At 37.5% G+C, this 22,950-nt stretch overlaps 3 protein-coding genes across 3 annotated transcripts; all 3 read right to left on the bottom strand.

The window, feature by feature from the left end:
* Positions 1 to 17,064: 17,064 nt before the first annotated feature.
* Positions 17,065 to 17,709, bottom strand: EDD37DRAFT_571525 (uncharacterized protein; the record flags this gene model as incomplete). The annotated part of the gene is made up of 1 exon (XM_062814339.1): positions 17,065 to 17,709. One exon carries the CDS (start codon positions 17,707 to 17,709, stop codon positions 17,065 to 17,067), a length of 645 nt encoding a protein of 214 aa, XP_062665178.1.
* A 666-nt stretch (positions 17,710 to 18,375) lies between these two features.
* On the bottom strand, positions 18,376 to 19,209 carry EDD37DRAFT_217748 (uncharacterized protein). Its single transcript, XM_062810372.1, has 2 exons — positions 18,958 to 19,209; positions 18,376 to 18,889 (listed from the first exon to the last, which is right to left on the bottom strand). Exons 1-2 carry the CDS (start codon positions 19,080 to 19,082, stop codon positions 18,562 to 18,564), a joined length of 453 nt encoding a protein of 150 aa, XP_062665179.1. The 5' UTR covers positions 19,083 to 19,209; the 3' UTR covers positions 18,376 to 18,561.
* A 604-nt stretch (positions 19,210 to 19,813) lies between these two features.
* On the bottom strand, positions 19,814 to 22,348 carry EDD37DRAFT_571417 (multicopper oxidase-domain-containing protein; the record flags this gene model as incomplete). The annotated part of the gene is given in 7 exon segments (XM_062814333.1): positions 19,814 to 20,227; positions 20,281 to 20,337; positions 20,394 to 21,208; positions 21,304 to 21,348; positions 21,435 to 21,496; positions 21,671 to 21,882; positions 21,899 to 22,348. 7 exon segments carry the CDS (start codon positions 22,346 to 22,348, stop codon positions 19,814 to 19,816), a joined length of 2,055 nt encoding a protein of 684 aa, XP_062665180.1.
* Positions 22,349 to 22,950: the final 602 nt, after the last annotated feature.

The raw sequence follows: 22,950 nt of genomic DNA on the forward strand, positions 1-22,950 counted from the left end.
GTTCGTCGGTCCAGGAAATGGACCGGCCATATCAGAAGCCTGAATGAAGAGTTGCTACGGCGTGATGTGAACAGACATTACATCTGGGACGTAACATGGCGTGCTTCTGCAGTAGAGAGCCGCGACGGAAAGAGTATACCATAACAGCCAGCACAATAAGCGATTGAGTAGCAAGCGCAGTGCCTACTCCGTCATGTCTCACTATCACTTGTGTGGTCCTTCCTCTTTCCAGCACTAAAAGTGGCACAAAATGGCATTTTCCCATTATGTTACGTGCTGTTTTCGTTTTGGTCATCGTAGTCAGCCGTGACTGCGCTCGAACGATGAATCGTTGTCATAGATTGCGCCGAGAAATGGCGTATCCAGCAGTTGTGCCATAACTGGCATAGGAAGGGTAGTGGACATCTGCGAATTCGAAGTGAGGTGCACGACGACAGGAAGGAAATGGTGTCTTTGGTGAATTGTGGACAAGGGAATCTGCGTCCTCGAGAGATTTCGTTTAGTGTGTCACAATGGGAGGCGTGTGGGAAAGGGAGTCGTGAGAAGCCTAGGGAGCCTAAGTAGGGAGCTTAGGTCGCCTGACTTGTGGTTGAACGCGCCCAATCATGGGTGCCTAAACTCGGCAATTCGTTGAGTACTACAGTGAGCACTCAAAAGTCTGGGCATAGCTCGTGACTTTTTCGCGTTTTCGCGTTTCACGCGTTTCAACTCTCCTTCTTTCCATGCACCATGCCTACACCACGAAGGCCGTTACAGGCTATCAACCCTAATAGCAGGTCGAACAAGGAGTTGACACCACAGCAACGAGCCCGAATCGATGGTGCCCGAGCTATGGGGGCCTCCTAGGCGAAGATTCGCGACACGATCAAAACGCCTATTCGAACAGCGCGTAACACTATTACGAAGGTCACGATTCGAGAGGACTTTAAATCACAACCACGTATAGGAAGACCTTATATTTACAACGATCGTAATGAGCGATAGATCCTCCGTAAGGTACGCCTTAAATTAAAGATCATATACGTAAAGCTTCGCGTAAAAACTAGCCTCAAGTTCTCTACGTCCACATTTAAGCGTATTCTCGAGAAGTACGGTATCAAGAATTAAGTAGCGAAGACACGACCTCTATTAACACTAGAGAATACTTCTACACGATATCGCTAGTGCGATAACCGAAAAGAATAGCGTATAGACCTCTAGTCGATAGTTATCTTCAGCGATAAATACTCGCTCGAAAGAGGCTCTAGAAAGCGCCGCGTTTAAGTCTTCCGTACGCCCGCGCAGAAATAGGATAAAGCGATAATTATACCTTATCTAAAAAGGAGGGACCTAAGCGTTATAATTTAGGCCTCGATTTAAATCGGTAGCCACTCTAACTTAGTGGTTATAGAGAGAGACGACGATTCACCTAAAAAAGGGTACTCGATATACTCTTACCTCGCTATACTTAACTTAGTAGGATATTTATATAGAATAACGCGCCTATCCACAGAGCCAAAATTATCGAAGAATAGTTCGATTTATATAGAATACCACGGCTCGATTAGCCGCCGTACTCACCCGATCTCAACCCTATCGAGAACGTCTAGGCGATCCTTAAAGATCGTCTCATAGAGAACTAGCCGTACCTTCTCGACGGCGGGAGGTCGCAGGAGGACCTCGAGGCATTAGCGATAGCTATACGATATAAGTAGGATAATATTCCTCAGGACCAAATCGACAACTATATCAAGAGCTATAAGGAGGTCTTAATAGATAGATAAGATCAAATAGAAGTAGCGATACTAGACTAAGTCCTCTAACTAAGCGGTTCTATAGAGACTCAAAGCCTTAAGGGTTTAAGTATCCGTAGAACCTATATTCTCTATATATATCGTATGCGCTAAGCCTACTATAGTTAGGCGAGTTTAGGTAGTTTAGTAGATACTAGCCTAATAATTATCCCCCCCCCCCTTAGGCGTCTTACCCTTAAGACGCGAAGTACTCCTAAAAAATCGAATATTTACTAATTATATAAGATTCCACTACTCTTTAGGTTCGGCTATACTATATATACGAAACGATACCAAGACTATAGAGAAAAGTACGAGGTTACTAGACTTTTAAAAAGTTAGGGACTTTTTAAAAAGTTTTGATATATATTTCGATTAGGATATATTATTTTATTTTTAATCCTAAATTTTAAACTTTCTCTTCTTTTCTTTTTCTCTTTGTATTATAAATATTCTATATTTTATATATACTTTCTATTTATTCTTTTTACGCTTACTACTCTCTTTATATTATCTTCGCCTATAAGTAAACTTATTTTTAATTTAAATCTCTTAACTTAAATCTTTACGCGTTATATTCTTACTATAGTCGCTACTTTCTTGACTTCTCTATATTTAGTCGATAAGGCGTTTATTTATACTTATAACTTTTATTAAAGATATATATATACTTTAGCTCGTAATAATAGTAAGATTTATCTTACGACTCGTTACTATAAGAAGTATTCGCGTTATCGTAAGGTATATAATAAGTATCGGCTTATAAGTATACTCGAAACGTATATTTACTAAGTAATTATTAATATTTTTAAGTCTTTCGTAATTATTATAAAGTAATTAATAAACTCGTTAAGAATTAGTTATCTAAAGATAATAAATTCTTCTCTCGCTTCGATTTATATTACGTACCCTAAACGTACTTAAAACGTATATTAATTATATCTATAGCCGCCTCTCTTCGCTCGTATATTACTATCTTAAATAGAGCTATAAAAGATTCTAAAGAAAAGACTTTTATATTACTTTCTCGCGTCGACGATATTTTTATTACGCTCTCTAAGAGTAAAATCTTTATCTTTTTTATCTTTATTTTTATTTCTATCTCTTTTACTAAGTCTATTTAATAAATACTTATATATATTATTCGAACTCTTATCGAGATTATTACGACTATAGTATATACTATAAATATATCTAAAGTGTATATAGTTAATAATTTCTAAAGTAATATTTTACTCTCTCTCTAGCTCGACTAAGTTATTACTTATTACGAACTAGGCCTTATATATAGCCGTAGCCAAGCTATGACGATAGCTAGACTATAAAGGAAAGGTCAAGGGTACGTAAGACACTATCACGTGACCTCCATGGCTCTACTAGATCCCGTGGCTCCTAGCGCTCCGTACAGAGCCACTAGAGCCATAGAGATCACTAGGGAGCCACTAGAGATATATATACGATAGACATTATATAGCTTTCCTTTATAGTCAACTTCGTTAACGATTATACCTATACGTTTAAGTATTGATTAGTCTCGCTCAAGATACTCGACGTGCTCTCTTACCGCTATACCTTGATACTTCTCTCTACTCAGGAACCCCTTGTCTCGTGATACCCTAGTAGAGCGATTTATAATACTTTGACTACCCTCTAAAGGAAGTATTAGTACTATGGCTAGCTCTAAGTAAACCGTTCGTTCGCCATCACTAATAGGATCGATTAGATCCTCGACTCTATAAGGAGCTGAGATCTATAGGGATAACCGTAAGAAGAGTAACCTTAAAGTAGAGTACTTCTATAGGGATAGGGCCAAGCTCGGTATATTCCTTATATAACTTAAAGTAGTGTTTACACTATAACGAGGTAAGTATAATATATATATCGATAGGGTTCTATACGCTAGACTCTATATAAAGGGCTTAGCCTTCCACTAGTTTAAACTAGTTATAGTGAATTATCTTACGACTTACTCGGACTAATAAGATAAGGAAACCAAGGCTATCTTCGGTAACTTCAATGTTTTCGAAGCTCGACTTAAATAGATCTTTAGTACACTAGGAGAGGAACAAGTAGCAGCCCAACGCAATCAATAACTTCGACAGACTAAGTTAGTAGCCTAGTACTATGCGTTATTTTAGAGGCTTACTACTAAACTCGATTGGGAATCGAATGCCTTTGCATTAGCCTATTACTCAAGGTTGAAGGATTCGGTTAAAGATAAAATGGGGATCGAACGACTAGACGAATATAAGAAACTAGTCGCTAGATCCATTGAGATCGATAATTAGCTCTATAAACGAGCGATAGAAAGAAAAGGGTTCCAAGGAAGAACTAGTGGGACGTTCTATTAGAAGAAGAATCGTTACCAATCCTATAGAGATCCAATAGACTTGGACAATATGGAATATAGCTAGTCCTCACGACTAAAAGGTAGGTTCCAACGCTAAGGCCTATTACCTAGGGAGCGAGAGAGACGTAAGAAAGAAAATCTATACTATAGTTATAGAAAATCCGGACATAGGGCGTAGGAATACGATACTCGCCTATAAGGACTATATATAATGAACGATATAGCCGATATTAGAGAAATAAAGGCCGATACTCCAATAAAAGAAGAACTCGGACGTAAGGTACAAAATAATGAACGTACTTAGAAAGCTAGTAGCGCCGAGAAAGTATAGAAGGAGTCGAAAAAGACTTAGGGAGAAGAAGCGCTCCCACCACCATAAGTTAAACATAGTGAAGAGATTACTACGATCGTAGGGACCTATTATTTAGGAAGTATAGATAACGAAGAAGCTAATAAATACGAGATAATCGATAAATACGAAGTAAAGTTATAGGCCTTCTATTTTAACGGCCTTTACACTATTTATCGACCCTTTAAGGAATAGTTAGGATAGTTCCCTTACGAAAAGAAAACTAAAGTAAAGACGAATAAATTTAGAAAAGCTCGATAAGATACGCTTATAGTTATAGAATAGAAAGATATTCCTTATTAGGAAAAGTATAGGGTAATTATATAAGGTAACTACATTATAGTTATCTCAATACCGTACTAGTCCGAAGTACCTTATAATAGGTATTATACGGAACTAGAACTAAACCTATATAGAGGAACTTATCGAAAGTTTAGTCTATATACTAACCCTAAAGGAAAAGAAGAACTAGTTCTATTAATACGCTATATTGCAATAAGATACGATCAATAACGAACCTATATATACGACGTAGTGAGAGAAGATCGATACGACTTTCCATTCGCCCTATTAGACGATACCGATATAGACAGCGAATATAAGGAAGCACTCTTAGACAAGACTAACCTACGAGAAGTAGAGAACGTCCTAAGACAAGAAGGAACGATAGTAGTTATACGAACGAAGTACTAAGCAAAAGAATCGTACTAATACTAAGACTAATACGTATAGAAGTATCTCCTCCATAACCTAGAAGAGAAGCCATAAGAAGAAGATAAGTACGTTATCTTATAGAGATACTACGACTACGATATAAGAAGTCTAGTATACTATTACTAAGTAACCGATAGTCACTAGTTTATATTTCCCTTTAAGGAAGAAAATACCCTTACCCGAGAAGACCTAATCGAGGAAATAGCCGTTAGATACTACGTTCAAGAAACTAGCGACTATAGAGTAATTATCAAGACTTACTTCTAGGAAGAAGACGAGTAGCAAGGAAGAACTATTCAGAAATTTAGTTCAAAAACTAAAATACAACCGGAATATAGATTGATCGGAATCCCGAAATATCGAAATTAACTATACGAAGACAAAGAAAATACGTATATATACTAAGTAAAAGAAGTAGGTACGCACTACTTTATAACGGCGGATATCTTCTTAAACGAGAACAACGACGACGAACTATTACAGGAACTAAGGGTAATAGAAGAAACCTAGCAAGATACTAATCCAATTAAATTTATGGTTACTAAAGCTACACGACGGTTATAAGTTATCGTTACGTAGTATTAGAGAACTTCTATATACTAAAGGGAAAATTATCCCTAGGAACGATAATACTTATATACGATATTCGATCTAGAAGTATAACTAAAAGAATACGCTAGAATTATTATTCTATAGCTATACTAAGATACTAGTTATATATAAGCGCTAAAGATATATATATACCGAGAAGACAATAATAAAAAGATCGAAATCAAGCTACTAATCGAGGTCGCTAGAATCGTCTATAAAAGAGACGACCCTACAATACACGATATAACAAAAAACGACGAGGAGGAAGCTTAACGAGATAAAGCTCCCTCCTAGAAAAGCCTTAGGATCTATTCGCTACCTCTTACCCTTAGTATTCAATACCATTAGTCTTCGGCGCTATACTAGCCGATAAGGAAGTATAGGTAATAATAGATTGCGGAGTAAATTAGAACTACGTATCACTATAGCTTACAGAACGATTATAAAAACAATATCGATAAAAAACGAAACCCTATCTACTAAATATAGTAGATAGAATACCCGTTGAGTACGGCGAAGAGTAGATTCGTAGAGAAATTCGAGACGTCCGACTCGAAATCGAGGGTTATACCGAATAAATTAATCTCGATATTATACTAATTAAATACGATATTATACTAGAAATAAAATAGCTTTAGAAATAAGGACTAGTAATAGACTAATAAGAACGAACTCTTACGTTTCCCCACCGTAGTTACGGAAATAGGAAAGAGGACCGATTATTCTCAAGGTTACCTATTAAGGTAATATAGGTAAGACTAAACTAGAAGATTCTCGCTAATATAATAGAGGAAATCCCGGAAAAATATAGAGACTTCGTAGACCTCTTTAAAGAAAGAGAAGACTTAGTCGTACTATTAGAGTATAAACTATAGGACTACGAAATACCTCTCGAAGATAGAAAAGTATCGAAGTATAACGAGTAGCTTCGGTAACTCTCTAAGAAAGAAGAAGACTTTCTTAAAGACTATATCGAAAAATACGAGAAGAAAGGCTTTATTCGACTATTCAAGTCTTCTATAGTACACGAAGTACTATTTGCCTCGAAAAAAGATAGAGGACTTCGAGTATATATTGACTATCGACTACTTAATGCGATTATCAAAAAGAATCGATATTCGTTACTACGTATCGACGAACTATAGAATAGATTATTAGGTACTAAATACTTCACCGCGATCGACGTACGAGACGCCTACTATCGAGTACGGATAAAGAAAGGCGAAGAATAGAAGATAGCCTTCAAAACCCGCTTCGGATTATACGAGTACTTAGTTATGCCCTTTAGATTAACTAATATATCGGCTACTTTTCAAGAATTGATTAACGATACGCTAAGAGAATATCTCGACGATTTTATAATAGTATATCTCGACGATATACTTATATTCTTAACTATACTTAAAGAATATATATAGTATATTCGGAAGGTCCTAGAACGACTTAGATAGAAAGACCTACCTATGAAATTTAGTAAGTACGAGTTCTATAAATATCGTATACGCTTTCTAGAATATATTATCTCGAATAAGAGTATCGAGGTCGATCCGAAAAGAATTAAGTCTATTTAGAAATAGCTATAACTAATCAATATTATAGAAATATAAGCCTTTATTAGACTTATTAACTATAACCGAAAATTTATCGAAGGATTTTCAAGGGTCGCTATACTACTAACGAACCTTATAAAGAAGGAAACGAAGTTTCTATTCGAACTAAAATATAAAGAAGTATTCGAGAAACTTAAAGAAGCTATTACTAGCGCCCCTATACTCGCGATATTCAATCTAGAGTACGAAACTAATATAGAAACGAATATATTAGATAGAGCTATCGGCGCTCGCCTTACGCAAAAGAGTACCGACGGAAAACACTATACTATTATATATTACTCGAGAAAAATAACTAGACTAGAACTTAACTATAATATACACGATAAGGAACTACTTACTATTATTAAAGCATTCAAGGAATAAAGAGTATATTTAGAAGGTACGAAGTACCCTACTTAGGTCTATACTAACTATAAAAACTTACTCTATTGGATAACGATAAAACAACTTAATAGACGATAAGTTCGGTAGGCTAAGACACTTGCACTATTCGATTTTAGAATATATTATATCCGAGGAAAAGAGAACGCTATAGTAGACGTACTTAGCCGCCGGCTAGATTATATAAAGGATATCCAACTAAAACCTATAGCTATACTCAAGGAACGAGATAGAGCCTTAATATATATAACGCCTTAAATAGAAATACTAGTAGCTATAGATATCGAATTAACGATAGAACAAAAGAAAGAAGTTATTTAAAGTAGACATAATAATAGGATAGTAGAATACCTAGGAATTAAAAAAACTATTAAACTCGTTACGAGAGACTTTACCTAGAAGGGAATACGAAGAGACGTAATAAAATACGTTAAGAACTACGATATATATTATAAAGCGAAATACGCACGATATAAACCTTACGGCCTACTTTAAATATAATAAATACTAAAGGAGATATAGTTAATAATCATACTAGATTTTATTATAAAGCTACTAAAATCTATAGAGCCCCTTACGGGCGTAGACTTTAATAGTATACTAATGATAAACGATATCCTAACGAAGTATACGTACTTTATACTATATAAAGAAGTATCGATAGCGAAAGATTTAGTATATCTACTATATAAAATAATTATCGCGTAATATAGAATACTAAAAGAAATACGCTTAGACCGAGATAAACTATTTATATTATAATTTTAGTAATTACTTATAGATCTACTTAGAATACATTAGAAAATATCAATAGTATATTATCTATAAATAGATAGATAAATAGAAAGAACTAACTAAACCCTAGAACAATACTTACGATATTATATAAATTTTTAGCAAAACGATTAGGTTCAATTACTACTAATTATATAATTCGCGTTTAATAATAGTACATTAGTTACGAGAATATCACCGTTTTACGCGAACTACGGAAAATACCCGGATATCTCTAGAAACTCAAGAGGTATAAAACTAATAGTAGAAAGAGCGAAAACGTTAGTCGATAAACTATAATAACTATACAAAATGCTATAAGAAGAACTAGAAAAAATATTAAAGAAAATAACAATTCAAGTAAATAAGAAAAGATCTAAGGGACTAGACTTCTAAGAGGGGGAGATAGTCTATATACTACGAAAAAACATTAAAACATAGCGACTAAGCGATAAATTAGATCATACTAAGATTAGACTATATCGAATCAATAGGAAATAGAGGCTAGTAATATTTAAATTAGATTTACCAAGGGGAATGAATATCTACCTAGTATTCTATAAATTACTCCTTAAAAAGGCACCGCCTAACGCTAAACTAAGATTAGTATTAATATACGAAGAAATATAGTAATCGCTATATAATATAGAAAGAATACTAGACTACTAACTTATTAATAATAAACTACACTACCTAATTAAATAGTTAGGCTATAAAGATTTAGAGAATACTTAGGAATCTATCGAATACCTCCTATAGACTCTAGTATAATAGTACTACCGGAAAAGTTAACTATCTACTATAGAGAGGGGATAAAAGTAGAATCTAAAGCAAAGGCGAACTAAGCTAAAGACTCGTCTAAGGATACTTCGTCAATAGTATCTAAAGTACTTATTTCGCGGGATAATATCTAGTGTTGGATATCGCGTAGACGCTTAACGCTCTTCTATAGGTAATCCTTCTACTAGTATACTCGGGAAACGGTAGCCGAGGCCTAGCTAAGGGCCTTAGCGGCTTAACGAAGTATATTCAAAAGCCGCCGTACTTCTCTATTCTTCTTCTTAATATTCTATATTATCTTTTCACGCTGCGCCTATAGCGAATCGAATTCCAATATAGAGAAACAACCGTTATAATTACTTACTCTCTTATTTTTCAAGCGATATATATTATATATAGACTACCTATCTAATATCCAATATAGCGAATCCGACTAGACACAATTCGAATATCTACCCATCCCAAATAGTTCACGACCCAAGAGCTTAGATCGCTTAGCGGCAAGTTTCCGGCGTTGAGTAGAGGAAAGACGGTAGGAATATTTAGATACGCGACTAGCGGACATAGTTAGCCATAAGAACGGAAAAGGAAGAGGGTATTAAGCAACGGAAAAGGAACCTTACCTTATATGTACGTTAAGGACAACGCATAAAAGAAGAGAGGGGAAAGTATTACGAACCAGGCCTTATACATAGCTATAGCCAAGCTATAACGATAGCTAGACCATAAAGGAAAGATTAAGGGTACGTGAGACATCATTACGTAACCTCCGTAGCTCTACTAGATCCCGTGGCTCCTAGCGCTCCGTATAGAGCCACTAGAGCCATAGAGATCACTAGGGAGCCACTAGAGATATATATACGATAGATATTATATAGCTTTCCTTTATAGTCAACTTCGTTAACGATTATACCTATACGTTTAAGTATTAATTAGTCTCGCTTAAGATACTCGATATACTCTCTTATCGCTATACCTTGATACTTCCCCCTACTTAGGAACCCCTTGTCTCGTGACACCCTAGTGGAGCGATTCATAACACTACTATTCGACTCTCTTCTTGAGATTAATCGAATAATATATTAAAGCTAAATAGTTTTAACTTTAGTATACTAAATAATTTTAAATTTAGTATATTAAAGTAAACTATACTTTTAGCCCGCTTATAATATATTCTACTCTTTCGACTAATATATTTTCGTTCTTTTTCTCTTAGGTCTTATATAGTTAGGATTTATAATATTTATATAGCGAGCCTATTTTAATTTACTACTAGAGACGATAGATTAATTTTTATTATTACTTTTCGAGTATATTCTTAATATATTCTTAATATATTCTTCTAATGTCTCTAAAGCGAAATAACTTTATTATTTAATATAAAAGTATTATTTTATCTTTTACTTTTAATCTTAAATCTTTCGATCTCTTCTTATATATATATAAGATATTCTAGTAGTTTCTAAATATTATCTTCTTTCGAGAACCTCTTTTATCGTATTAAGAATTACTTCTCTTCTATTCGTATTTTATATATACTTAGAATTTATTCTACTTTATATTTATCTTCGCTATTAATATTTAGTAGTTTAAGTATTTCTTATTCTTCGCGTCGATAGTAAGATTCTAATAAGAATATATAAAAAGTATAATATAAGCGCCTATATTTTATTAGTAACTTTAGCTTATAAATATTTATATTAACTTTTTATAGTATTTTAAAAAGCTTTACGAAATAGTCGCTAAGCTTAAAGGAAATATATCGTATATAAATATATTTTATAAATAATATAACTCTTTATTTCTCTTAGAAGATCTTATTCTTATATTTACTATTATAGTATTTAAATATATTCTCTTAAGTAGCCTCCTATATTTCTTTACTTAAACGTTAAAACTTCTCTCTATACTATATTATTTATTAAATTATTTCGCTATAACTACTCTTTATTTAAAGTATAATATTAATATATATCGAGAGTATAAAGATATATACTATCTTAAAAGATATTCTTTTAGTTAAAGTATTTATAGTATTATTATAAATAAACTTCGCGCTTATAAGTAATCTAATTTAGTTATTTTACTTATAGTTAATATAATATCGTAAATAGATCTCTAACGTTTAGTTTATTCTCTTCGTTTATTTATTAATTTATAAATAAAAAGCGATTAAGAAATATTTTCGGATCGTAAGATAATAATATATACTTTCTTAATATTTAGCTATAAATATAGTACCCCTATTACTTACAATCGAGTATAGTATATCGTATTTTATAAATATTTTATCGATTAATAAATTAACTATCTTCGAGGCGTTAATATCTATTCTATAAGATATATAACGAACTATCTTCGAGTATTAATCGACTACGTTTAGAATCGTATTATATACTCTTCCTCTATATTTTAATAGCGATAACCTTACGATAAAGTTTATAATAATATCTTACTAAGGTCGATTTAATTATATTAATAATATTAATAGACTATAAGATTTATATTATAGCGCTTTTATTCTTTAGTATATATCGTAGAATTTATAATATTTCTCGATATCTTTAGTTAGTATTTATTATTAAAAGAATTTATATATTATCTTCTTTATTCTTTATATACTAAAGTATTTACCTTATTATAAATTATTATAATTTATTCGTAAGATTTCTACTTTAACGAGAAGATTCTAAAATATATATATAGTGTCTTTATAGTATATTAGCTATATATTATTAATCGATTATCGATCGATATTTAAAGTACTAAATACTTTCTATTTACGAGCTTTATATTAGTTAACTTTCGCTTATAAGGCCTTTATATACTTAGTTATCTCTTTAGGTATTTAGTCGAAAGATATCTTTTCTATAAGGGGCGATATACTCGTTTCGTATTCTATATATATTATAAATAATAGTAGAGCGTATACTCTTCTCTCTCTTAGTAATACTATATAGTATTCGCTTTTAATTAGGTTAGGAAGTCTTTAAACTTAGCTATATATTAAAGCTTCGATTATAGCTATAAAGCTAACGTCGCTTTCTATAGCCGATATACTTTTTAGAAGCTTCTCTCGCTCTTTTAGTACGCTTTCTATACGCTTTAAAATAAGTTTACGTAATAAATTTCCTCTTAACTTTATAATTATTATAAAATCTAAGCGTCGCGATAAGACGTCTATAGAGTTATCTTTTCTCTTACAATACTAAATAATAAAGTTAAATATAACTAAGTATTTTACTTATTATACTTATTATTTATTTAATTTCTTTATAGTTATAAAAAACTATAGTATTTTATAATTAAAGAGTATAAGTATACTCTTAACGAGAGCTTTAAGATAGTATCTTTACTACTTAAAGATCTTTACGATTATAAGTATTTCTTAATTCGCGATAGAATAATTCCTTTATTTCTTAGAAAACTTCTTAAAGTAGAACGCTATTGATTTTTATATATCTTTAGTATATTTTAGATTCGTATAGAGTTAGAAATAAATTCTATTTATTATCTTTATCGATATATTAACTTTAATCTTTAATTATAGCCTATAATCGAAGTAAGTTAGTAAAGATATATTAAAAAAAAGATTCTTAAGAAATTAAAATATATACTTTATATTCTTAGGCTATAGAAAAAGTTTAATCTTCTTTTCTTTTTTTATTTCTTTAAGAAAATTAATAATTAAGATCGTAACGATAAAGTAAAGATATATAAATTTATAATAAAAGTTCGTGAATTTAATAAAGATTTAAATATCTCGATATATTATTAATATAAACTATTCTTAAATTACTTAAATTTTATCGAAATTAATTAATATATTTATAATATTTATTCGAAACCCTAAAAAGTTTATAAAATTTTTTCGAAATTTATATTTTTTTAACTTTACGAATAAGTATTTTTCTTAAAGCTTTATTAATACTAAATATATATATTATATATACTCTTTAAGGTTCTCGCTATAAATTAAGATATTATTTATATATATAATATAAATTTCGTCGAGTAATTATCTTAAGACTTCGTTAATATAATCTTAGAATATAGTAAGTATATTTATAAGATTAAAGAGTATAACTATATACTTATAGTAACTATAACGAGTATAAAATATAGTCTTTTAGTAGTTTTTCTTAATTATAGATATTCTATAGTAAATATCTCGAAGATTTAGTTTAGTAAATATCTTTACTCGTAATAGTCGATTTAAAATTTTCGAAATAAGTAGAAGTAGTCTTCGATTTTTAATAATAACTTTATTTAAGATTTAGTAATTAATATAAAGACGTAGTTTTCTATTCTTTTTAAATATAAAAAGTATTAGTATTTTTATTAGTAACTAACTTTTCTAGATTTATTTATTTACTCGAGCTTTTTTAATATATTTACGAAATATTTATTACTTATATATACTTATAGAGTAAATAGATTTATATAGAATACTCTTATTCTTCTCTATAGATATACTATATCTTATTTTAACGCTTCTTAATAAAACGATCTTAGATTTCTTCTCGAAGAAGACTTTAACGAAGTCGCTATATTTAAGTAATAATTATAATATATCTATCTTCGCGATATATAAATACTTCGTTTTATATTCGTTTTAAAGTCGCGACTTTAATATAGCGACTATTATACTAATATATAATTTAGTAAGGATTTCCTTTAAGTTTATCTCTATAACTAAGAGCTTTATAGTACGATAATATTACTCTCTATTTATTTAATTAATATTAAGATTTACTTTCTCGAGCTATAGATATCTAAGTATTATATTATACTTTTAAATATCGATTATAATAAAGTTTATTATACGCGAAGTAAATATACTATAGATATTCTATATACTTATTTCGAGAGAGTATAGTTTATATATTCGTAAAATATAATTATTTATACTATATACTCGAATAGTATAATTACTAAGAAGTAATTCTTTATCTATAATTACGAATTATAAAATAAAGTTCTTCTTAGCCCTAAAGTTAATAAGTATATTTAGGGGCTAATTTATAAACGTTATTACGAGATTAGCTTAAATAATAAGAGAGTTAAACTTACGCGCGTTTATTATAGAGATACTTAACGCTATAGAAGCGCTTATAATATTAATATTTAGTTTTTTAGCTTATCGCGATAAGAGTATATATTAGTTATATTTATATCGCTTCTTTTACTCTCTTTTTTAGATTTACTATAATATTTAAATACTTTATACTTAGATTTACTATACTTATAGTAAATAATTAATTTATTTATCGTAAATTTCTTTCTTTCGAAGTAATAAGTCTCGACGATAGTATTAGTATTTAAATAGCGTTAATTAATACTTTTACTATACGAAGAGAGTTCGTTATATTTACGCTTCGATAAGAAGAGCTTATCGAATTATTTAGCTTTCTCTTATTAAGTTCTCTAGCGATTTAGCTTCTTTTAGCGCTAAGTCTTAGCTAGAATTTACTTATAGCTATTAATCTTCTTATACTCGCGTAGAATCTTCGTATATAGATCGAAGCGTAAATAGTTAAGAAATAACTACGCCTTTTATTTATCTTTCGTAAAAGTCGATATATTCTTTTCAAGAATCTCGATTTCGTTTAAAAGATATTATATTAATTAGAAGTCGCTTTACTTCTTATTCGCTAACGTTTATAGTAAGTTTATTATACGGTTCTCTAGATTAAGTATAACTTCTTAATAAAAAGTTATAAATTCGTCTTAAGTAATATAAAGTTTAGTATATCTTAGCTAAGAAGTAATCGTAATATCCTTAAAATATATAGTTACTTTTTCGATATATTTCGCTTACTTTTCGAGAGTAAAGAGTCTATTAACTCTATTCCTTATTTACTATTTAGTATTAAAAGTCTAAAGCTCTTAAATATTTTTTTTATAGTAATAAGAAGAGTTTACTATCTTAAGACGATTTATAAAGCGTTCCTTATTCGAAGATATTAAAGAGCGTCGTCGTTTCGCGCTAATATACGCTACGCCCTCGATATAGATCGGTTTCGTAAGCGCTTCGCCTACGACTTCGAGTTCGAGTACCTTAAGCTTAAGCTAACGATTCTAACGCCTACGCTACTTAATAACTAGCGCTCGAACGCGTTCGTAACGTTCGTTAAACGCCGCCTCGGTTTCGTCTTTAGGAATATCGGGCGAGTCCCTATACGGGCGTGACCCGGATACGTTTAGGGAGTGATCCTCCCTCGTCGGGGTTAGGCCTAGGGTGCCGCTCGAACGGGTTGCTGGTACTATTACTACTTCCGTTAGATCGTTATTTAGGGAAGGCTTTGAGAATTATCATAGCCTTAAGGGTTTGAGTATCCGTAGAACCTATGTTCCCTATATGTATCGTGTGCGCTAAGCCTGCTGCGGCTGGGCGAGTTTAGGTGGTTTGGTAGGTGCTGGCCTAACAAGAGCATGGAAGAGAGGGTTGCAACAGTGATAGAGGCAAAAGGATAGTATACACGATTTTAGGAGTGCCAAACCACTAAGTTTTCTGTATACCAATCGATAGAGAATCACACGGCGATTAAAGTGCACTAAAAATAACCAACTACAGCCTAATGTGCGTTGGCAATGTTAATTAGTATGGTGGTGGCATAATACGGCTGGGATCAAAAAAGTGGTGGTATGCCCAGACTTTTGAGCGTAAACTGTAAGTTACCGTACAGTATATCATGCTCACCATGCAACAGCCTGCGCCCAATTCTTAGGACATGAACGCTGCCCTCGCAACCCATTTTTTGATTCCTTTGTTCTGCATATGCATGCATGCACCATCGCGGCTTTCCTTCTTCCTTCAATCAAAAGTCGTGCCGGTCACACAGGTGCTTTTGCTGTGCAGAGCCTTTCTGCTGGAATCTTTCGTCTTCGAAGAGGTGTCACTTGACAGTTGTTGGCCTATAACGTCTCTCTGTCAAAGATCTACCTGCGATGTCGAAGTCTACCACCGTCGCCCACGTGCTACCGGTCGTACAATGCCGATTTCCAATAGCAGGCGAGTTCTGCGTTTCGCACTGTTCTGCCCGAATTGAGAGCCTCAAGTCGACACAAGCCGGTCACGAGCTTGCAACCTATTTCATTGCTTTTCGAAAAAGAATGCTAGCTACGAGTGCCCAACGACTGCTGCTTGAGTGACCAGACTGTGGCTTTCGGTATCGGGCAACTTCCATGCATATTTGATGGTGGATGGCTCAAGATCGCAAGAGCGGCTTGACAACATCAACTCCACAGAACGGACAAGGGGACGACCACGCACGGCGCATGTTGCTCAACTCAGTGTTCAGCTTGTTTCCGCGCTCTGCTCTCGCCTCCACGCAATCTCCTTCTCTCATCTGGCTTACACCATCAAGCCGTTGCTGTTCTCAAAAACTTATCCACGAGTCGGACGCAGCCCAACGCTTCTGCAACTCATTTAAAGTGAGTCCAGATCCCCAGACCAGGTTACTCTGTACTACAGACATACTCCTGCTCGTATACGCCTTCGTTTCTGGCCGAGGGTCGTCCTACGCAGATCCCAGATATTCCTCTCACAAGGCTGGCCGTTATTAGGTGATTTATCTGTTACGAGCGTGCTTTCTCCTATAGGTCTCTCGCTTCCTGAAGCTCCTGGTCTCTCCCCATGCACCGGGTCGCATTTGCTGCTACGACAAGAATGAAGCGACGTCATATCCTAGCAGACTTTCCCCCATGGTCCAAATTCTTGCATTCATACTACTCCACTTACATAGGCTTATCCTTCTCTTCGCCACTCTGATAGTACTCTGGATAAGTTCCCTTGTAGCCTAGTAGCCACTCTCCAATGACCACCCTGGCGACGAACCTGAAGAGCCAGCATACCTGCCTGCTCACTAATGTTGACGTCTTCCCCATTCCGGGCAATACCAATGGAGCCTGGATCTCATAAACAAGCCTGAACAGTTGGAAAGGGCTGGGCTGCTGGTTGACTTTTCTGCAATCCTCCATGTATCCAGAGAAGTTGCGGAAAAAGCTTTCTTCCCTTGCAAAGTCCGCTGGATCTGTACGGATTGAAATAATCAAGTCGTCCCCAACTCCACTTGCATTTTCATACTTATGAAATGCGCCCACGGGAATGTGAACTTTGTCTCCTTGCTCGGCCATGATCACTTTACCGTCGATCTGGAATCGAGCTACACCTGAGGTGACGAGGAAGTCTTCGGTTTGGTACATGTGAAAATGAAGTGGCGGATTATTGGGCAAACGGCCATGGGCAGCGGTGGTTGCTGGAGTCTTATATGTGACCACCCACGGATGAGATGGGTTGTGAAGGTGCCAAGATTCCCGGCCTCTTTGTACAACGACAGGATTGAGATGTGCTGTTTTAGTTCGTGGCGTCTGTGTGCACATGAAGGAATGGAAGAGGAGAGGGACACCAGTGTGCCACAACTGGAGACGGGATTCACTCGACTTATCTACCTTGATGTCGCCTCCGTCTAGATCTGCCTTGCCTGATCGGCTTCGCTGCGCAGTTCTGTTCCAGATTATGCTCGTATGCGCCGCTCCTTGGCCTCGTATGCGCATTTTAAGCGAGACCACGAGCCTCGTATTGGCAGTCCATTCGCTCGTAACACAACATTGAGTTGTTCAGCTGAGCTCGTGTCCGCGTCTTGGTCTGGCTTTAGAACTCCTGGACACCTACCAATATGCAAAGCCTGCCTGACAGGGTCTCTGTGTATATGGGATGTCATTCGTGTGAGTTCGTCGTGGCCCATATTCCTCATGCTCGATGTTCCTTTTCCGCCAATCAGAGAGTGTCATTTGCGGGGAAATCAATCACCACCACCATCACCATCACCACCACCCCTACTCCGTGTTGATGCGATCTTTCACCGCATCAACCGCTAGACCAATCGCGCGATCCAGGGCCTGGCTCTTATGTCTTTCCATGTGTTCAATACGACCTCGAACCAGGATCCCCGACTCTTGCCATGGAATGATGCGGCCAGTGCCATAATGAGGACGATGAATGGAATGTGATTGTCTATTCCAGAGTCTACCAATCCATTCTCAAAGCTCACATTGACATCGCGTCTGCTCTTGCCTGCTCACATATCCTGGTTGCTGAGAGCTTAGATGTTGTCGCTCAACGACCTCGCAGCGCATCATTCGTCACCTGTCAAGCCCAGCTCTTGCGCAACTCTCAAAGATCATCTCTTCTCCGTGCCTGTCAGTCACCTCGAGTGTGGACCGCAGAGCTGCCTAGTCACCAAGACTGTTTTCGCCCGCCGCAGGTGTAGTTTCGCGTTCCTCCTTGACCTTCTCGATTACGTCTTGCTCTTCATCCGTGCCGGCATTTCCAGCCGAAGCCGCGATCTTTCTCTTCTTGTTTGTCGCTGGGACTGCAGTAGTCTTCTTTGCGGGTGTCTTCTTCGCCTCAGCACCTGCGCTCGCCTTTCCGCCACTCTTCTTTGCTGGAGACGGGGTGTCGCCGGTTGAAGCTGCATTACCGCTACCAGAGTCGCTCACGATACGATCTTTCACGAGATCAAACCCAGCGCTTTTGACAATGGACCGGAATCTCCTCTGACTAAAAGTAAAAATGCTGGTCAGTGTAGTGCTACAGGGAATGCATTGGTGCAAAGGATGGTTTCTCACGCGTTCCCAGCGGTGTTGATGCCGAGCTCTTCAGCGACGCCGCGGTAATCTGGTTTGCCCATATCAGTGTGCATCAGGACTGTCATCACATAGGACAGCTTTTCCTCCGTAGTCGCACTCGCCATGGCGGATGATAAGAGTCTGCTAAAGTGGGTTGAAAATGTGTTGAAGTGTCTCTAAAATGGTGGGAGGTTTTGTTCTCGAGTGAGTGAAGGTGAGGCCAGCTTCGAGCAAGGAAGAAAATGATGAGAAGGATTTGGAGGATATTGTTCACCCTGCCTGAGTCTTAAAGTGAACATCAAAGAGCACCTCACTTCAATTTACCGGCCTTTCTTTTCGTTCACTTTGAGCTTAGAATCGTTCACTTCGGCTTCAGTCTTGTTTACCATTGCTGCATGAATCAGCCATCAATATGCAAAGAGATGAGCTCAATGCCATGCATCAAGGTCTGCCACTTCTTGTCATCTCATTGCGAGCCTGACAGAATCTCGTCCTCCTCACATCCTGGTTGAGAGTCAATTCTTCTACCGTAGCCAACTCAATATAACCGAGACCGCTTCCCTGAATAAGGACGTGCGAAGAGGAACAAATCAAGCGCTTGGAGAGCATGCACGTTGATTGACAGGAAACGATTTCATGGAGCCATGTTGAAGGATCTATCTGGGTAAACCCATATTACCAATGTCCAGGTAAGCGGCGATGACAACGCCATCGTCCTGTGTATCTTTCGTGAAGACTGGCTCTTGATCACATTAGTAGACGTGGCTTGCAGACGACAAAGAAATTGAAAGAGCGTCAGTCGATAACGGCTTTGGGGGTGACCGACGGAGTCGACCAGTCTGTGCCGACGACTTCTTCAGATACCCGAATCTGGCGAAAACCCGTCATTGCCCAATCCGCAACTTGAATCGGTCCCAGTAGCATTCCACCAGTTCTTGCAATCTCCCCACCATTGATTCCAGCGGTCACATCCAGCCTGAGCGGTGCGAAGAGCCTCAGACTGGTCCAGAGACGGCCAGATGTCCGTCGCAGCCTTCTGGCGTTCCAGAATCTGCAACCCCAGTCCGAAAGAGGCATGCGTAGCGATGTGGCAATGCAGCAGCCAGGTCCCGGGGTTGTCGGTCTTGAAGGCAATCACGACGTAGCCACTATCAGGCAGGAAAACGACGTCGCGGCGGGGTGGATTGTCTCGTTTGAGGTCAAGCCTGTCGGGATATGTTGCATTCTCAATCTGCTGCAAGATCGCAAAATCGTGCCCATGAAGGTGAATCTGTCCAGTCAATGTCAAAACGGAGTGAGCTCTGCCCCTTGGCCATCACCTACCGGATGTGCTCCAGTCGAATTGCTATATAACTTCCTGCCTTTGATGACCATGTAGACCTGTAGAGCGGTTAGCCTCGAAGCCAGATATGCCCCGTTCATGCTCGAAAGCTCACCCAATCCGTATCTGTGTAATTCTCTGGGATCACGACCGCACGATCATCCCATTTCCCCTTATATCCTAGTTTGAGAAAAGTCGGGCTGCTGTAGTCGATCTGTAGGGGGATGAAGTCGTCAGCGCCCACAGAGAAGAGCGCGAGCGGGAAAATATTAGGAGATTTCTGCAATTGCACCGCGAAGCTCTCCCCAACTTGGTCCGGAGGGGCATTTGCTGCCGGTCCGATGGTCCAAGGTACGATAGGCTTCAAACTCGAGTAAGTCTCATCCGAGCAGCGTGTTGAGATATTTCCGTAGGGATTCGAGCTCCACGGGAGAGTGCTTGGAAGAGCGTTGGAGGTATTATCATATCGCAGAATTCCTGCTCTTTCGTAGCCGTCATCACCCTGGGGAAAGAAGAAGCAGTTGGCACGCCAGGTACGGATCCAATAGTTGCCATCCTTGGGTATCGGATTACCAGGATTTGCAAAAGGGTCTGCTGTGACGATAACGTGGTAGCGCTGACCAATGCCAACAAGGACAGACGTGTTAAAGTAGGGATGTATTGGAACAAAGTCGGCGCCGACGATTTGTAGCAGGTGATTGTCAATCGAAAGGACGAAGGTTGATTCGAACGAGACGTTGATAATACGCAGCAGGTAGCGTTTGGCTCTGCCTTTGGTTGAAGGATCGAACGTGATGGTGTATGGAGTTGGAATGGCAGTTTCATTGTGCACCTTGTTGTTGTATCGAGTCACATTCCCGCGCCCATTGAGCAGAATACTCGGGTCTGTCAGGTTATTGGTCCATATGGCCTCAAAGGCACTGTTATGCCCTGTTTCGGACGTCAGCCAATGACTTTTCAAGGCACGGAAAGGAGCAGGGGTCCCGGTCGGCGTGATGATAAGGACAGCTGCATTAGCTACTCACCCCAATCAGTCAGCAGTAACGGCATTTTTGGCTCATCATAGGATGCTGAACTTGGACCATGCAATGTCTGAAAGCATGTCGAGTAAGTTTCAAGTGGACCTCGAACACCACAAGGGTTGGTCAAGCCTCACTTACAATAGGGCCAGCTGCGCCATCGGCATACTGTACCGAATAGTGGCTGTGGTACCACGAGCTTCCTGTAGGATGTCAGCACCTGGTATGGACATCTATGTCTTTGACAACAAGAGCACGATCCTTGAACGAGGACGCAACCACCACAAACATGCCATTTCATGTGCAAACACCCCCAAGGATGATAATTTTGACCAACAACAAGGCTAAAATTCACGGTGTTCCCGAGAAGCACTCACCATACTGCATCGCCCTCCAAGTATAGTTGAACGTGTCTCCAGGGGCGATGGGGCATTGAGTGACACCATTAACACCGTCCATATGCATAGTCAGCCATTGTCGAATGCCGTGCCAATGAACGCTAGTGCCATTCTTCTTGAGCTGGTTCTTGACGACGATTGTAACATTCCATGTGGTGGTCAGCAGACAGACAGAGACGTGAAAGGGCTAAAGGGAGATTTACATCACCCCAGCAAGCTTGGATCCAAGGGCCAGGGTACGTTCCATTGAAGAATTTGCCTTCCATAAAGTTCAATCCATCGGCATTGATCCAACCATCGGTGATGTTCATGTAATAGGCACGATGTACACCCACTGGGGTCTGGTTGCTGTCTTCGTAATCTGTGTGAATGTTGTACTCCTGGCCAGTGTGGTCATTCTTTAACCAGCATTCTCGATTGTCTGGAGTGGAGCAAGGGCTCCATCCGACCATGTTCCGGTAGTCGCAAAGGAAATCGGACCCAGGACCATCAAGACGGCCACCAGGAGGTTTGAAGATTGGACCTTTGGCATTTTCGGGGTGCCGTCCGCCTGAAGAGGCCACAAGCGGCGTCTGTTGATCATTGTATGGAGAGACGGAGCCAAAGGTAACCAGATAGACGACTGTCGTCCAGAACCTCTCAACGAGACGCATGGTCACCTATGTTCAGGTTGAGTAGCAGTAAATGGTCAGCGCGAAAGCGAGGGCAATTGTATCTGGCTGTGCAAAGATTCCAAGCCAGTAAGACACTGGGTGAAGAGCAGACTTGTAAAGAGGATCATGGTTGAAGGAATGAATTTGGACGCCGCAAAGCACACCACCAAAACGAGCATGCCCAGCTGTGGCTGGCTGATACAGATTCAGGTGCATACTGCATGTCTTGCTTTTTGGAGTTCAATTATAGCAGTTCGAGGCAATGTTGGCAGGTTGATGAAACTCGATATGGTCTCTGAGAGGCGCATCACGGGGTCAATTAGCATTAGTGAGGGTGCAATGGAGGAGCTGGTAACGCATCATTGCCCGTTTGCAGAGAAGCACTAGCATCCATTTCGGCATCCTCTGAGCAAGGTGGTTGCACAAGTGCGGACACTGGCACAAATTAATGGACTTGGCTGCCTGAGCTGGGATCAGATGCGGAGGAAAGGGAATTGAGGTCGGTGATCGAAACGCTGGACCTCTCGACGTTGTGAACCCAGCGTAAGGTGCTGCATGCATGACGGCGCGAGAAAAGTGCGTGCTCGCAAGAGATGGCGTCA

This window comes from Exophiala viscosa (assembly GCF_022695815.1).
Source record: "Exophiala viscosa unplaced genomic scaffold EDD37scaffold_19, whole genome shotgun sequence".
Classification (NCBI taxonomy): domain Eukaryota; kingdom Fungi; phylum Ascomycota; class Eurotiomycetes; order Chaetothyriales; family Herpotrichiellaceae; genus Exophiala; species Exophiala viscosa.

Coding starts and splice junctions, on each gene's coding strand:
- EDD37DRAFT_217748 (XM_062810372.1), bottom strand. CDS start 19,082: ATGGCGAGTGCGACTACGGAGGAAAAGCTGTCCTATGTGATGACAGTC. Junction 18,890..18,957: donor ATCAACACCGCTGGGAACGC/GTGAGAAACCAT, acceptor TTTTACTTTTAG/TCAGAGGAGATTCCGGTCCA.